The sequence below is a fragment of the Salminus brasiliensis genome, chromosome 23 (assembly GCF_030463535.1).
Source record: "Salminus brasiliensis chromosome 23, fSalBra1.hap2, whole genome shotgun sequence".
In the NCBI taxonomy this organism is placed as follows: Eukaryota; Metazoa; Chordata; class Actinopteri; order Characiformes; family Bryconidae; genus Salminus; species Salminus brasiliensis.
Genome location: NC_132900.1, coordinates 31288483 through 31304678, shown reverse-complemented (window position 1 = coordinate 31304678; position 16196 = coordinate 31288483). Strand labels below are relative to the sequence as shown.

The following is a 16196-nucleotide window of genomic DNA, read 5'->3' as shown; positions in this document are numbered from 1 at the left end:
TTGTCACTGCACAGCGAAATGTGTCCTTTGCATTTAACCCATCTGTGGTAGTGAACACACACACACACTAGTGTGTTAGGGGCCGTGAGTACACACACACCCAGAGCGGTGGGCAGCCAACTCCAGCACCCGGGGAGCAGAGAGGGTAAAGGGTCTTGCCAAACCCGGAAATCGAACCCACAACCCTGTTATCGATAGCCCGGCGCTCTAACCGCTGAGCCACCACTGCCCATCTAGCTCTTGCTGCTGAATGCAATCAAATCCTCACAGCAACACTGCAGCAAAGTAGCAGAAAGCCTTCTTCCCTAGACAATAGAGACAGTTCCTCCAACAAATGCAGGATCATCTTTCTTTGATTTCAGAAGAAACTGTGAATATGCAGGTGTCCCAATACTTTTGTCCATTAAGTTTTATCCAGATGTTGTTAGCTGCGTATTCCTGAGACGTTAATTAATGTAGTTACGAGAGTGAGGAGTTCAGTAGAGAACGGGCTGAAGGGTACATGGAGTTCTAGTGTGATTTTGGTTCTGTTAGCTAGGCCCCGTTCTCGCTCACTGTCGAGTCTCCCAACTGACCTACTGAGTAAATGAGCTGATATTGATAAAGCATTAAGCCTCGGAGGGTGATTTCCTCATACCGCAAGTACATATTTGGCCGTGTCGGTGTGTTTACCTGGATGCTGCAGGCCTGCGTTTCTACCCCATGCTGCTGACACTTTTTATTTGAAGATAAACAGCAGCTATTTGTTCATCTATTACCCTCCCTTTTCAAAGAGCGGAACTGGAAATCACCAGCCTGGCTGGATCAAATGCCTGCTAGCGCTATCATTACAGCACAGCACACACTATTTTTTTTTCGCTCAGGGTTCTGGGTTCTTTTAAGGACTGGCCTACAGAGTTTATGCAGATTGGAAGCCAGTCCTCAGGTACACCTGTACACCGACTCCTTCATGCTAGGATCCAATCAGCCAATCATGTGGTAGCGGTGCAATGCATACAACCATACAGCTGCAGGCCAGCAGCTTCAGGTAACGTTCACATTAGCCTATCTAGGTATCGGACAGGCTGGTTGAGCGTTTGTAGAACTGCTGGTCTTCTGAGATCTTCAGAACAACAGGAAAACGACACCCACTGAGAGGATGATCGGACTGTTTGGAGCTGGTTGACTGAAAGGCTACAGTAGCTCAGATAACCCCTCTGTCCAAGTGTGGAGAGCAGAGAAGCTTCTTAGAATGAACAGCACCACCACCTCCAATCATGAGGGGGGTGAGCTACAACAGGAGAAGACCACATCAGCTTCCACTTCTAGCAGCCAAGACCAGAAAGCTGAGGCTGCAGTGGGCGTAGGCTCACATCACAACCGGACATCCTGGAGAACCGTAGCCTGGTACTGTCAGAATTTGGTTCCAACAGCAACCTGCCTTGTGTGAACAGTCCAGGGTGGTGGAGGTGGTGGAGTAATGCTTCTGTATGAACCACTATGTAACCTAGCTATGTTATCAAGAACCCTTTATGGACCCCTTTTAAAGGATGCTAGAATAAAAGGTGCTAGAATAAAAGTTCTTTGATTTGTAACAATAGTGGAGATTTCACTGGTTCTGCATCTTCAGAAGAACCATTTAAACATTCACATGGTTCTTTATAGAACCATTGGCATTTTTAAAGAACCCTTAAATGACTCTGACTTTAAAACATATAAAGAGTTTTGACTCATAACAAGATAAAAACATGGAACCATTTGAGGGACCGTGGTTCCATATAGAACCACTGTCTTTCTCAAAGAATTCTTGAAGGACCAATTTTAAAGGATTAAGGCAAAGAAGGGTTCTGTGTAGTACTTTGAATTGACTAATACTGGAAGGTTCCATTAGGAAACCAAATACAAAGGAGAACCCTTTACTAAAGAACTCTAAAGAACCCCTAAAAGAACCATTTTAAAGGACCAAAAGGTGTTATATAAAGTACTTTGATTTGAAACTGTTGTGGAAGCCTTTATTGAAGGTTCTTTCAAGAACCAACCATAGGTTTTCCATCATAGGGAAGATTCCTTTACTAAAGAACCCTCTACTGAAGAACCCTTGGAGGATGCCATTTGAAAGATAAAAACAATAAGGGTTCTAGGCAGTGCTTTGACTTGAAACATTACTGAAAATCCTTTAGAAAAGGTTCTTTCAAGAACCAACACCAGGCTTTCCATCATAGAGAAGAACCCTTTATTAAAAAATCCTAAAGAACCCTTAAAGATGAAAAGAAAAAGGGTTCTATGAAGAACTTTGGCCTGAAACAGTGGTGGAAGCCTTGATTACAGGTTCCTTCAAGAACCAACAACAGGTTTTCCATCATAGAGAAGAACCTATTATGCATTCTGATGTCTCAGATGGTTTATGGTTCTATATAGAACCAAAGAACCCTTGAAGCAGCACTTCTGAACGCCACAGCTTTGCTGAACATCTTCTCACCTTTGACTTTCTGATGTTCTACACCCACAAGTCGTCTCTGATTGCCCGCCACCCTCCACCCTCCACCCTCCGCGTGCTGCTCGCGCACCCTGCGAGTGTGTAAGAAGACCCTCCTGATTGATGCTGATTACGGCGGTTCCCACAGTGCTCTGCACGCGCCGGTATATAAAAGCGTGCAGATCGTCCTGAAGCGCCTCATTGGCTGAGAGAACGATCTGGAAGTCGGTGCTGCTGCTGCTGCTGCTGCTGCTGCTGCTTCCCTCCTCGCGCCACTTCGACCAAGACGTGATCCAGGCATGCTGGGGACCGGCTCTTTTCGGTTAGTGTCAACGCCGTTTCAGGCGCGAGATGCATTCCTGCAAGACGTATAGCTCGTGCTGTGCTGCTGCAGTGCACGCTGGTGGATTTCATGTTGCCGAGTGATTGATTGATTGACTTGTCTCGTGCAGCCCGGACCCATCTTTTACCCAATTATGTCATCGCCGAGCCAGATGCATCCTTCTGGCGCGAGCTGGGCGCGAGCTGGGCGCGAGCTGACCGAGAGCTTCACATTTGTACCGTTATGTTCTGCTGGCTTCATTGAGACCACCAACTTTGCTCGTGTCCTTTTCCCCCCTTTGCAGGGACGTGAGAGCACGAGGCGAGACAGAGAGGACGCGCTTGTCCCTGTGCATCACGCAGGTATGTGGTCACTGCTGTCTGGCTTTGGTCAAGGGTGTCAGGTCCATGTCGTGTGTCCACCTGCCAGCTTTTTAATAATACTAGATATGGACAAAAGTATTGGGACACCTGCTCACTCACTGTTTCTTCTGAAATCAAAGCTATTCAGAAGAGTTTCTCCTGCTTTTGATGGAGTGACTGTCTCTACTGTCCAGAGAAGATGGCTTTTAGTCATTTTTGGAGGAGAATTGCAGTGAGGATTTGATTGCATTCAGTGACAAGAGCGGTAGTGAGGTCTCTCCAAGAGACACAGCTCTTCCACTGCTCCACAGCTCCTCAATGCTGGGGGGCTTTATACCCCTCTACTAGCCCACGACCTGACATTAGGCATGGTGGGATGATGTTTATCTGCTCTAGAGAGTCCTATTCTATTGGCAGTACTTCTCTACGGGGACTAGGCATGCAGTGTGTGTGCGTGTGTAGTTGTACATCTGTGTCAGCAATGGGTGCAACTTAAAGCAGCTGAATGCATTCATTAGAAGGGGTGTCCACAAACTTTTGGGTATGTTATATATGTAGATGCCTGTAAAGTTCTTTGCCTGGTAAATAGGTTCTTCGCTATGTGGGATGAATACTACTTGTAGATGGTTCCTTATAGAACATTCTAAAAAATGGACCATTTATGCATTCAGATGGTTCTGTGAGTGTTCCTACAAGAACCAAGAACAGATTCTCCATCATAGAAAAGAACCATGCATGCATATAGATGTTTTAGAAGGTTCATCCTTCCATACAGAACCATTGCCTTTACCATCAGGTGGCTTTTTAATTGAACTTCATTAGATGTCCAAAAGTTTGTAGACCCCTGCACATCCAGTGTTTCCTCACAATGTTTGTCTTTGATCTCCTGCTGCAGTAATAGCTTCTACTCTGCTTCTGGACGGGCTTTCAGAAGATGCTGAAACATTGCTGCGAGCCACAAGACTATTAGTGAGGCAGGGGTTGATACCTAAGGTCCATCACCATGGAGAACGTGGTTTAGCCAGTGATGGGGCTGGAGACTTTTCTATCATCCTTAAAACGAGCTGAGTTTGTACTGTTGTGTTCTGAGGACCACTGGTTCTTTAGGACCAAAGACAATGGTTATGTACAGAACAAGCTGAAAAGGAGCAGTGAAGGGAACCAAAAGTGGCTGTTCTACACTTAAAACTGGTTCCTCAAGGGTTCTTTAGTAACAGCAATGGTTATATAGACAGCAGTAATTATCCACAGGCTGTACCGTACCACACGTTCCCTCTAAATCAACTCATGACTCATAGGAATAGAGTAAGTATGTGAACCATGTTGAAGGTCCCTGAGGAGCACTTTGAGAATGGCCCATATACCTCTTGTACATGGTTCTTTAAATAATGGCTTCCACTATAGAGGATTCCACTATTGTCCAAGAACCCATTTTCACAAAGCTTGTAGCATGTGTAGGGCTGGGGGATATGATAAAAATACTATATCATGATATTTAAAGACAGGTTTTGCGATACACAATATTTATCATGATACATGTGTGTAATCAGACTAAACACATCAGTATCAGATTCTTATAAACTACTATTCAGATCCTCTCCTGTACTGAACACAGTGATTTCTACTCAACATCTGCTGCTCTTCATCTAATGAACCCTTCAGTCTAATTACACTGTTAGTAATGAAACCTGCAGCTGATCAGTGTTTATTAGCACTAACAGTCTCCTCCATATGCTTAGAGAAGGTTATTATTATCACAATAACAAAATTTATCACGATACGATAAAATATCCATATCCGCCATATTGCCCAGCTCTACTAATGTGTGGGGCTGGTCCAGAGTGCCCTATTCAGAACTTTACATCAGTTGGTTTCACTAATTAGGAGCATTAGAGGAAGTAGGTAATTCAAGGACCTAATGCAATGGCAGTTGTTAACGAAGGTGGCCTAAGGTGACAATTAACTGTATAGAATCATCGCATTATAAGTGCAGGACTGTCATTTCAGCGAAATCTCTACAGCTTGCTTATTTAAACCCCATCTTCAGAACTGCGAGGCTGTTTTGATATAGAAACGTTCTGTGATCCTGTCCCAGTTCTTTCTGTATGAGGACTGTGTTCAGCGTAAAGAGACGAAAGTAGAAGATCTCCACACTCGTTGGAGTGAAGGACATTTATGGATTCCTACAAAGCCTGAAAAATGTTAAAGAAGCATATATTTAATTAAAAGTAGCTCTTCTAAGATAGGATAAGATAACATACGAGCAGATAAGATAAGATAATCCTTTATTAGTCGCACAGTGGGGAAATTCTACACTCAAGGTTCTTTAGTAAAAGCCCATGGTTCATGGTTCATGGTTCTCAAAATGGTCTTAGATGTTTGCTATTTTTTTGTTGTCTGAAGGGTTTCTTCACTATGACCATGTCCTATTTGAACAGAACCTTTTAAAATTGGTTGTAAATAGCACCTAAAGGGTTAATAAGCCATTTCCGGCTCTTTTAGAACCCTTTTTGCTCGGAGTGTAGAACAAATATGTGAGGCCCAGTTTGAAAACCACTGATATATAGAGTAGGACTATTCAACGAACCATTTGGATGCTGAGATGCTTCTTTGTCAGGTTAATAGTCCTCCTCAACCATGGAGAACAACCTCTTTTAGATACGTTTTTAAGAAAAAAGGTTCTATATACCACTAAAATGAGCCAAGGAACCTATCTTTAGTACATTAGGAGCTGACATGGATCTTTGGTTTAGGATCATCTGGTTTAATAGTTATTCCTTATGTTGTGTTCTATGTGGGTCATATGGTGCCTTGTGGCTATGTGGTTCTATTCAATGCACATAGGGTTCTACTACTGTTAAAGAGTTAAAGAACCACAGTACTATAGTATAGTAGTGTAGGTATAAAGCAAAAATATGCACAATCTAAAGCTTTGACAGTTCAAAGAACCATTTGGATGCTGATATTGTCTTTAAAGAATAAAGTATGGTTCTAGATAGCTCCAAAAAGGGTTCCACTATGAGTCAGATAACCTTTTTTAGTAATATACCGAACCCACCCACTTCAAACAGCCTGTTAAGAGTTCAGCGTTGTTATTAGGACCCTACATTATTAAGGCCCTACAGTGCTTATGTGTTCAGTTGGATTGGTAGGGAGGTTATAGGTGTTCAATACTGGGAGTTTTACTGTGAGTGTAAATTCGAATGAACCCACAGTAAATATCTCTGAGAGGGAGGTGCATTTCACTACCTAGGTTCCCCAGTTGCTCATTCATATGGCCTGGCCATGTGTCTGTATTCAAACTCTTCTCACAGTCCAGCTCCTTAATAATTAATAATTAATGGAGGTGTGATGTATTCAGCACTTCAGAAATTGGTATATTGAGCGTGCTCCTACGGCACAGCTCGATCGACTTTCATAATGCTGCCATTACTCAAATAACCCGTGGCAGAGTGCTGTTTAGTATTACTCCTCGTGTTCAGTGCTCATGCACTGTTATGCTGACGTATAACACTGAAGATGTCGTATCCTTGCGACAAGTTCTTTGATGAGAAGATGCAGCCCCAGTATGTTCTCACGGCCAGCCATCCGTCCATGAATTCATCCAGTGGTCCACCAATCCATTCATCTATTTATCCATCCATCCATCTCCCACCTCCCAGCAATCAATAGCACTGCTAAGACTGCATTGACCTTCACTGTGGACAGTAGTTAATCACTGCTCAAACTGAGAAACCACTCCAACCAAACCTCGCAGAGATGTACAGGTGGTGCTTCTGCTGAACAGTGGTCTTCTATATGTTCCAACAACTGGTGCAAAGCCTTCCCAGAAGAGTAGAAGCTGTTCCTGCAGCAAAGAGAGCACCCCCCTCCCTCCTCCACATAATAATTAACGTTATTAATACTCTGGAATAATAATAAGATTCTCCACACTCATTTACAAACATTGTTCTTTAAAGTAAGCTGTTGATTGACAGGTTCTTTAGGCAAGCGAGAGTGGTTCCTCTATGGCATCCCTCCATGCTGAACCGTTTTAAGGGTTTGTCAGAGTCAAATCAAAGCCAGAACTGTGTATCTGAACCGCAGCAAATGCAAGAAGCACAAGTGCGTTGGCGGATGTTTGTCGAGCTCCAGCTTGAAGCCGCTGATGCAGCCTCGCAGGAGACTCGCAGTTAATGGCTTCTGAAATACATTAGAAAGGAAGGACCAATGCTGGTGTGCAGAAGCCAAAAACCTCATTTACGAGGTAGACAGAGATGGTAGAGAGGTAGAGTGAGTTAGAGAGAGAGAGAGAGAAGAAGGAGACAGAAGGAGACAGACAGATATTAGATGGCGGAAGTGTGCTCCGCTTCCTCCGTTCTCCCAGAGGAGTGGATGAGTGTATGTAGAGTACAGCCTGCCTGTGCTGAAAGCCTTGACTGTGTCTTAATAAGCCAGGAGTATCTCCAGATCAGATGGATTGCACTTGCATGTGTCTGCATGCTCTGTAGAAGGTCCCTGAAGGGTTCTGGCCTTGGATGTATGGTTCTAGACTAAATCATTTATTAGTACGGAACCTTTTGTTCTTGTATTTTACCATGTCTGATATCCATTTGGGACACCTGGGTGGGTTTCTGTGCTAAAACCCGCCATAATGAATTTCTCCACGACCGTTTTCCAGCCTTTAATGAAACAGGCTGTTTTTGCTACCAGGCCCTTAAATGCCTTCAAATGCATTCAGATACTTTAAGTTGCACCCATTGCTGACACAGATGTGCAAATGCACACACACACATTCAGCTTGTCTAGTCCCTGTGGAAAAGTACTACCAATAGAATAGGACTCTCTGGAGCAGATAAACCTTAACCTATTGGCACCATGCTGCCTAACGCCAGGCGTGTTCCTTGTGCAATCCTTTTGCATCACACAAACGCTCTTGTCGCTGAATGCAAGCAAATCCTCACATCAATGCTCCTCCGAAATCTAGGAGAAAGCCAGAAAAGCAGGATGAATTATTTTTAATACCCTGGATTTTGAAAGAAACAATGAATCTGCAGCTGTCCCAATACTTTTGTCCATATAGTGTATACTGACGTCTGTTCTGAGTGTCTGTTCTGTATTGGGTCTTTTTTAAAAAGCAGCCCAGACTAACTTGCTTTAGGCTGAATAAACACACACACACACACACACACACACACACACACTCACACTCACACACACACAGTAGGAGTCTGCAATGAAGAAGGGGTCAAGTAAGGATAGGGATACATTTGAGTCCATGTATCTGTCTGCAATATCCATTGGGGTCAACTAGTTCTTAGCACAACTGGTGCTAAATTCCCCCTACTTGGGCTACTCTATAATATATCATATACACTGATCAGCCATAACATTAAAACCAAGTGAATAACACTGATTGATGATCTGGTTCCAGTGGCTCCTGCTAAATAAGTGGATCTGCATATCAGTCAGCGAGTGAACAGTCGGTTCTTGAAGGTGATGAAGGTGTTGAAGCAGGAAAAATGTGCAGGCTTGAGAATATGAGACATTTTGTCAAGAACCAAACTGTAATGTTCTAGACGACTGGGTCAGAACATCTCCAGAACATCAGGCAGGTCTTGTGGGATCTTCCCTGTATGCAGTGGCTCCGGAACCCCCCAGCATTCTCTGGCATCACCAAGTTCCTCTGGGATGAGCTGGAGTGGTGTTTGTAATCCAGAACTAATGATCATCCAACATCAACATCTTGCCTCAGTAATGGTCTTACTCAGGTGGCTGAATGCAATCAGATTCTTACAGCAATGTAATGTAAAGAGTTCTCAGTAGAGCAAAGGCTGTTATTGCTGCAAAATAGGGATCAAACTGCGCTTTCATTTCCCCATGCTTTCAGAAGAAACGTTGGAGGATGGTGGTGCCTACAGACCTGTGACCATGTGTAGTGTATTTTAATTAGGTGGGCGTGTCCCAAGATCAGACAGATTGCACTTCCATGCATTTGTGATTTGTCACTGAGACAGGAGATTCCTGAAACAAGCCGGGATTCTTCATGGCTCCTCAGCGAGAGTGCCCACCGTCCCCTGTGCTTTTGTCAGGCAGGAAAATCCATCTCTGAAATGGCGAGGGTGCCGCGACTCCTGCCATGATGAAGATGATTTTTAAGGCGGGTGGCGAGGCGTGTGCCGTGTACCTAGCTGCACTTTATTAGTCACGGCCGGCGCTCGGGATCCATCTGTTTGCTGCACTAGGGTGGGGGGTTGTTTCAGGCAAAGCTAGGGGTCCGTTTCGCCAGGGCTAAATGAATCAGTGCCGGGTTTAATTGGATGAAGCTTTGCGTTCTGGCACTGCGCTGGAAGTGGCGAGGCTTGCGCCAGCGCCATATGCTCTCCAAAACGCCGCGCCGCGGGTCTGAAGGCACAGTGGGACCCGCCCGCAGAGTCCGGCCTGCATTCTGATGGAGTGGGATCCTTCTCGCTCAGACACACTTTCCAGTCTCAGTCTCTCTCTCTCTATCTGTCCCTCTGTCTCTCACTCGCTAGTCAGTGGCCAGATTGTAACAAATGGGTATGTTTGGGTTCAAGTTACAGTAGAGGGGAGCGGGGTTTGGGTTATGAAGTTAAGTTATGAACTGAGGAGGTTATTTGACTTGATATTATTTCACAAACTAAAAATATATTGGCAGTAGATACAATAATAACAATGAATAGAATAAATGTACAAAATATATTTAAAATATTTTTAAAAAATGCATTTGAACCAACCGGAGATAAAAAGGCAGTGCAGTAATAAAGAATAAGTTCATGTATGTTTACTTTGATCATATATGTCTATTTGATTCACTTACATTATTTAATGAAATTGAAATATCTATAATAGAAAATTGTGTTTTACTCAAGTCTAGTCTTGAACTCTAATCAGCAAAAGAATTTTTGGGTTTTGGGTTCGACTCAGTCTTGACTTCAGTATCACCCACTTCGGTTTTTGGTCTTAACTCGGTTTCGCATGCCCCTGTCCTTGGTCTTGACCACTATAAAGTCTTAGTCTTGATCTGGTCTTGTCTTTAAATCTAAAAGGGATGTACAGAAAGGATGGTACTTGGGGGAATGGCATCCTCTTCAATCACCCCTCGAATCGATTCCTACTTTTATTCATTCACCATACTTAATTACCCTTTTTCATCTCTAATTAAAGAGAGTGTACAGCATGAAGTGACAGCATTTGCTGCCATAGCATTGCTGGAATAGCTGTGGCATCACTGACTGTGATGATATTGGCGTCTATTTTATTCGGAGAAGGTTTTAAACACATGCTAATATCTCTGATTGTGAGTTTTTGTTTACACAGATCAGCCGTAACATTAGTATCATTAGCAGGTGAAGTGAAAAACATTGATTATCTTCATCTAGATCTACATATTAGGCAGCAAGTGAGTCAATCAGCCAGTTCAGTCAGATCAGTCAAGTGTAAGAATCTGAGACACTTTGACAAGAACCAAACTGTGATGTTCTAGACAATGACTGGGTCAGAACATCTCCAAAACATCAGGCAGGTCTTGTGGGGTGTTCACGGTATGCAGTGGTCAGTACCTACCAAAAGTGCTCCAAGGAAGGACAACCGGTGACAGGTTTATGGGCACCCAAGGCTCTCACTCATGCTCATGGAGGCCCAGCATCACAACTAACAGACTGCCAGATACCACAGGACACCTTCAGAGGTGTTGTTGAGTCCATGCCTGGAATGTTCAGGTCTCTTGTGGTGGGACCTACTCAATATTTGGCTTCTCGTGATGGTTTGGGGTTTGTATAGACTTCTTCAATAAGTGCTCAGAGACTGGAACATTGCTGGAACATTGCAATGACCATGTTGCTGCTCTATCGAATTACTATGGAATATCCTGTTTACCGTTGTCTGTCTACCTCCAGATGCAGTAGGCTCAGGTGTTTACCTATGATATGATTTCTATGGCATGTATTTTGAATAAAGCAGCATTTACTCTAGTTTTTTCAATTCTGGATCATTTCTGCTCATGCATTCGTCATAAAATCTTCACACAATGTAAAGCGCAGCTGGCAGTTTTAAATGGTGTAGAGTTACAAGGCTTGGACAGTGATGATATCTCATTCTGCCCCATCAGTCCCATCACTGTAAATGCAGAGTGCGCAAGAGGGACATTTACGAGTGTTTGTCTCTTTAGCACTCAAGAAGGACGCTGGAGTGCCAGTGCTGCTCTTTTATCTCTTAGCACTGGCAGCATGTCGTTGTCTGAATGTGTTCCACTCGTGTCATGTGCAGTATGGGATGCTGGTGGAATTGTTATTCAGCTCACGTGACTGCATCAGTGCAGATTTTTCCCCTCCTCTGCTTTGGGCCAGTGTGGAACCTGCGACTGTGGCGCTGAATGATGGCCCGCTGCCGGCGCCGCTCATGTAAATTGATTTCCAATTTTCCAATTAATGGCCATTCTTACAGATACAGCTCTTTCCCCTGATTCAACATTTCCCCCGAACTGGGAGGGCCGATAACATCGCCTGTGCAAATGAAGCCGACGCGGCAGCTGGATCAGATCGTGCTGGGTGATATTCTCTAATTGAGCACGACGGCATTGATACTCCAGTTCAGCTGTAATATGACACTGCGAAGGCTTGACAGAAAGGACCGGATGAGTACTGCGTATGTTTCTAGCTCCACATGTAAAGCCATGGTTCAAATCTCCCTCATTTCTCACAAATATAGTCAATCAGCCAAGATATTCTGATGTGGATAAGGTTTGCTTCTTTAGCTCTGCACTCGAGCTTCAAGACTAATGTAGCTAATAAGCAGACTAAGAGATATCTAATTAATTAGCGTTGTGGAAACAGCACATCTATAGCAGCATTACGGAGCGAGCAGGACGGCGCTCTCCAGAACTGTGAGCGTGACGCTGCGTAACCCATAGAGTCATATTAGTGTACAATCCTGTAGTATTACTCTACCGCCGATCTCTCTCAGCTTGTCCAGAAATGCATGTGGAATCTGTGGAACTCTTTAGGGGTGAATTATACTTCCTGACTGTAATTATAACATTTATAGCATGTAAACATGTGAAATATTATCAAAAATAAAATAAAATTTTGGCAGATAAACTGAGCTACACCATTTCCACCAAATTAGTCCATCAAGCCGTCCTGGTCTATCTTAATATTCAGACTTTTGGAAGCAAATACTGGTAGGTTGAAGATATTTGTCCTTCTCCATCTAAAGCCATGATCATCCTAGTGAGCACTGTTTTGCGAAATAGTCCTGACTGGAAATCGGATCAAGTCCATTTTGGTACCTAACGTTAGCTAACTTGCCCTAAATAACAGTAAAAGCACTATATATATATATATATATACATATATACATATATATATATATATACAGTGAGTCCAAGAAGTATTTGATCCCTTGCTGATTTTCTTTGTTTGCCCACTAATAAAGACACTATCCTTCTGCACTTTTAATGGTAGATATATTCTAACATGGAGAGACAGAATATCAAGACAAAAATCCAGAATATAATTTTAAAGAATATATTTTAATTAATTTGTATTTCAATGAGGAAAATAAGTATTTGATCCCTCTTGCCAAACACACTCAATACTTAGTGGCAAAGCCTTTGTTTGCAAGCACAGCGGTGAGACGTTTGTTGTAGTTAACCACAAGTTTAGCACACACACCAGGGGGAATTTTGGCCCACTCTTCTTTGCAGATCCTCTCTAAATCATGAAGGTTGGTGGGCTGTCGCTTGGCAACTCTGACCTTCAGCTCCCTCCATAGATTTTCGATCGGATTGAGGTCTGGCGACTGGCTGGGCCACTCCATGACCTTAATGTGATTTTTCTTGAGCCAATCCTTTGTTGCCTTTGCTGTATGTTTAGGGTCGTTATCATGTTGGAAGACCCAACCACGGCCCATTTTCAGATCCCTGGCAGAGGGGAGGAGGTTGTCCCTCAGGATTGTGCGGTACATGGCTCCATCCATCTTCCCAGTGATGCGGTGAAGTAGCCCTGTACCCTTGGCAGAGAAACACCCCCAAAACATTATGCTTCCACCTCCATGCTTGACGGTGGGCACAGTGTTCTTGGGGTCATAGGCAGCATTTTTCTTCCTCCACACATGGCGGGTGGAGTTGAGGCCAAAAAGTTCAATTTTGGTCTCGTCTGACCACAAAACCTTCTCCCAATAACTTGGTTCATCTTTCAAATGATCATTGGCATACTTGAGGCGCGCCTCCACATGTGCTCTCTTCAGCAGGGGTACCTTTCGGGCACTGCAGGATGTGAATCCATTGTTGCGCAAAGTGTTGCCAATTGTTTCCTTGCAAACTGTGGTCCCAGCTGCCTTCAGGTCATTTGCTAACTCCTGCCGAGTGGTTGCAGGACGATTTCTGACTGTTCTCAGCATCATTGCCACCCCACGAGGCGAAATCTTCTTTGGAGCACCGGGCCGAGGTCTGTTGATTGTCATGTTATACTCTTTAAACTTTCTGATAATTGCACCAATAGTTGTTACTTTCACATCCAACACCTTACTAATCTTTTTGTAGCCCATTCCAGCTTTGTGAAGGTCAACAATTCTGACTCTGAGGTCCTGTGACAGCTCTTTGGTTTTACCCATGTTGGAGACTTGAAATCTGTGTGATCTGTCTGATTCTGTGGACAGGTGTTTTTCACACAAGTGATTAGTGAGAACAGGTGGCTTCAGGTCAGGTAACAAGTTGATTGGGAGTGTCTAACTGGTCTGTAAAAGCCAGAACTGCTAATGAATACTAAGGGATCAAATACTTATTTCACTCCATGAAATACAAATCAATTAATATATATTCCTTAGATTTATTTTCTGGATTTTCTTTTTAATATTCTGTCTCTCCATGTTAGAATATATCTACCATTAAAAGTGCAGAAGGATAGTGTCTTTATTAGTGGGCCAACGAAGAAAATCAGCAAGGGATCAAATACTTCTTGGACTCACTGTATATATATATATATATATATCTGATTGATACTGGTGGAAGGTCTGCTCTGACTGGATCTCTGTGTGGAGCTGAGCTTAGCTTGGCGCTACCTTAGCTAGAAATTAGCAGGCAGGCTAACCCAGCTACTATTAAGATTTCAAAACATACAAGTAAGCTAACTTAGCTAGTAGCATGCTGGCTAACTCACGTAGCGCTAAAACAAGAAGTTGCTAAGATCATAAAAAGATGATAGACCAGGCTCCTGACTGACTGTGTGGAAAATGCGTTAATCACTGCAAATCCCACTGAAATGAATGTCTTTTAGCAGCATAGTATTACCGTAGCGTCAGTTATATATATATATATATATATATATGATTGATACTGGTGGAAGGACTGCTGTGACTGGATCTCTCTGTGGAGCTGAGCTTAGCTTGGAGCTAGCTACCTTAGCTAGCAATTAGCAGGCAGGCTAACACAGCAACAGCACTATTAAGATTAGGTAAAAACAAACAAGAAAGCATAATTATGGAATATCGTTATTTACTTTCTACAGAACAGAAGCTAGCTACAATACACTGAGTTTGGCTGTTTGGCAGCAGTGGGGTGATTTCTGTTAGCTTTGCGCTATGTGTTTAGCTCCACTCAGCTAAAGGGGGTAATTAACTTAGTGATTAGCATGCTGGCTAACTCAAAATACAACAGAAAGCATAAGTACACACTTGGATAATTCCAAACTCATGACAGGACAGAGCTGTACATTACGTTTTAGAGTGAAAGTGGAGGGTTTGCTACTCGCTAACTTAGCGAGTAGCATGCTGGCTAACTCACCTAGCGCTAAGACCAGGTACCTGGGGGCAGACGCGTTAGTCACCGCAAATTCCACTGAAATGAATGTCATTTAGCAGCCTAGCATTACCGTAGCTTCAGTTCTAGGCTGTTTAAATCACAATATAGGTTCCTCACCATGGTCAGAGGATCAAGACCACTCTCGAGACTAAGACTGGGCTGCAACATTAAGACCCATACTGTTACTTATGTGGATTCTCAGGGGACCCCACCACCAACACCATCCGCAGTGTGGTGAGGATGCTTGTAGCACTTAATATTTGCACTTTTAACCTCCATCACTGTCCATTTACTTCTTAAACACCAGGATTTGCTGTGTGGTGTGTGTTGTTTGATGGCCGGTGCCCAAAGCTGTGTGGAAAAGTGATATACAGGATTTTTCATAAGGGAGAAAGAGGAGCGACTCAGGGAAGCAGATGAGGCCTTTATGAAAGCGCTGGTGCTTATTCAGCCTTTTTTAATTTTTAAATTTCATTGATCACACTGTGAATTCGGACCCTGGGAGCAAGGCTGGCATTCAACCAAGGGCAAACCGGCCTACAATGGAGTAAAAGGAGCTGGGAGAGAGCTCTCCAATCTCTTTAAGTATGTCCCTTCTGAATGGAGGCATTGATGGAGCGTCCCTGAACAGGAGGGTTGATTCTGAATCACGTTCAGAAATTCATGCAGGATCTTTAAAGAGAGCAGCACTCTTAGTCTAAGATGCTTCGTCAGTTAAGTTTTCGGTTTGTTTCTTAGAAACAATCAGAGCTTAATCTGTGCCAAAACACACTGGATCTGGATCCGGATCCGGATCCGGAGTCTGGCACCCTCCTCCTCAGTAATGCCATCTTAGGGGAATTCTAGTAGTGTATAACCGTGAAGTGAAGACCCTCCCTGACAGATATTTTTATGGATATGTGCACTATATATGGACAAAAGTATTGGGACACCTGCTCAATCATTGTTACATTGTATTAAAAATGTATTATCCTGCTTTTGTTGGAGTAACTGTCTCTGCCATTCAGGGAAGAAGGCTTTCCACTAGATTTTGGAGGATGGAGCATTGCTGTGAGGATTTGATAAAATTCAGAGACAAGAGCATGTTAGGGAGGTCATGATGTTGGATGATCTCCGTCCCACCTAATTCCCAGCTCCCCAAGTCATCCCAAAGGTATGGGTTAGAGCACCTCCATCATTCCAGAGAACACAGTTCTTCCACTGCTCCACAGCTCAATGCTGGGTGGGGCTTTAGACCCCTCTAGGTTCCTGCATTTC

General features: G+C 43.5%; 1 protein-coding gene across 1 annotated transcript in view; it reads left to right on the top strand.

Moving 5' to 3' along the window:
- The first annotated feature begins 2710 nt into the window (after positions 1–2710).
- Positions 2711–16196, top strand: part of schip1 (schwannomin interacting protein 1) — a 337418-nt gene continuing 323932 nt past the window's right edge. Inside the window, exons 1-2 of the mRNA XM_072668495.1 lie at positions 2711–2777; positions 3082–3139. Of these exons, the coding sequence (XP_072524596.1) occupies positions 2755–2777; positions 3082–3139 (81 nt within the window). The 5' untranslated portion in view covers positions 2711–2754. The remainder of the gene's footprint in view (positions 2778–3081; positions 3140–16196) is intronic.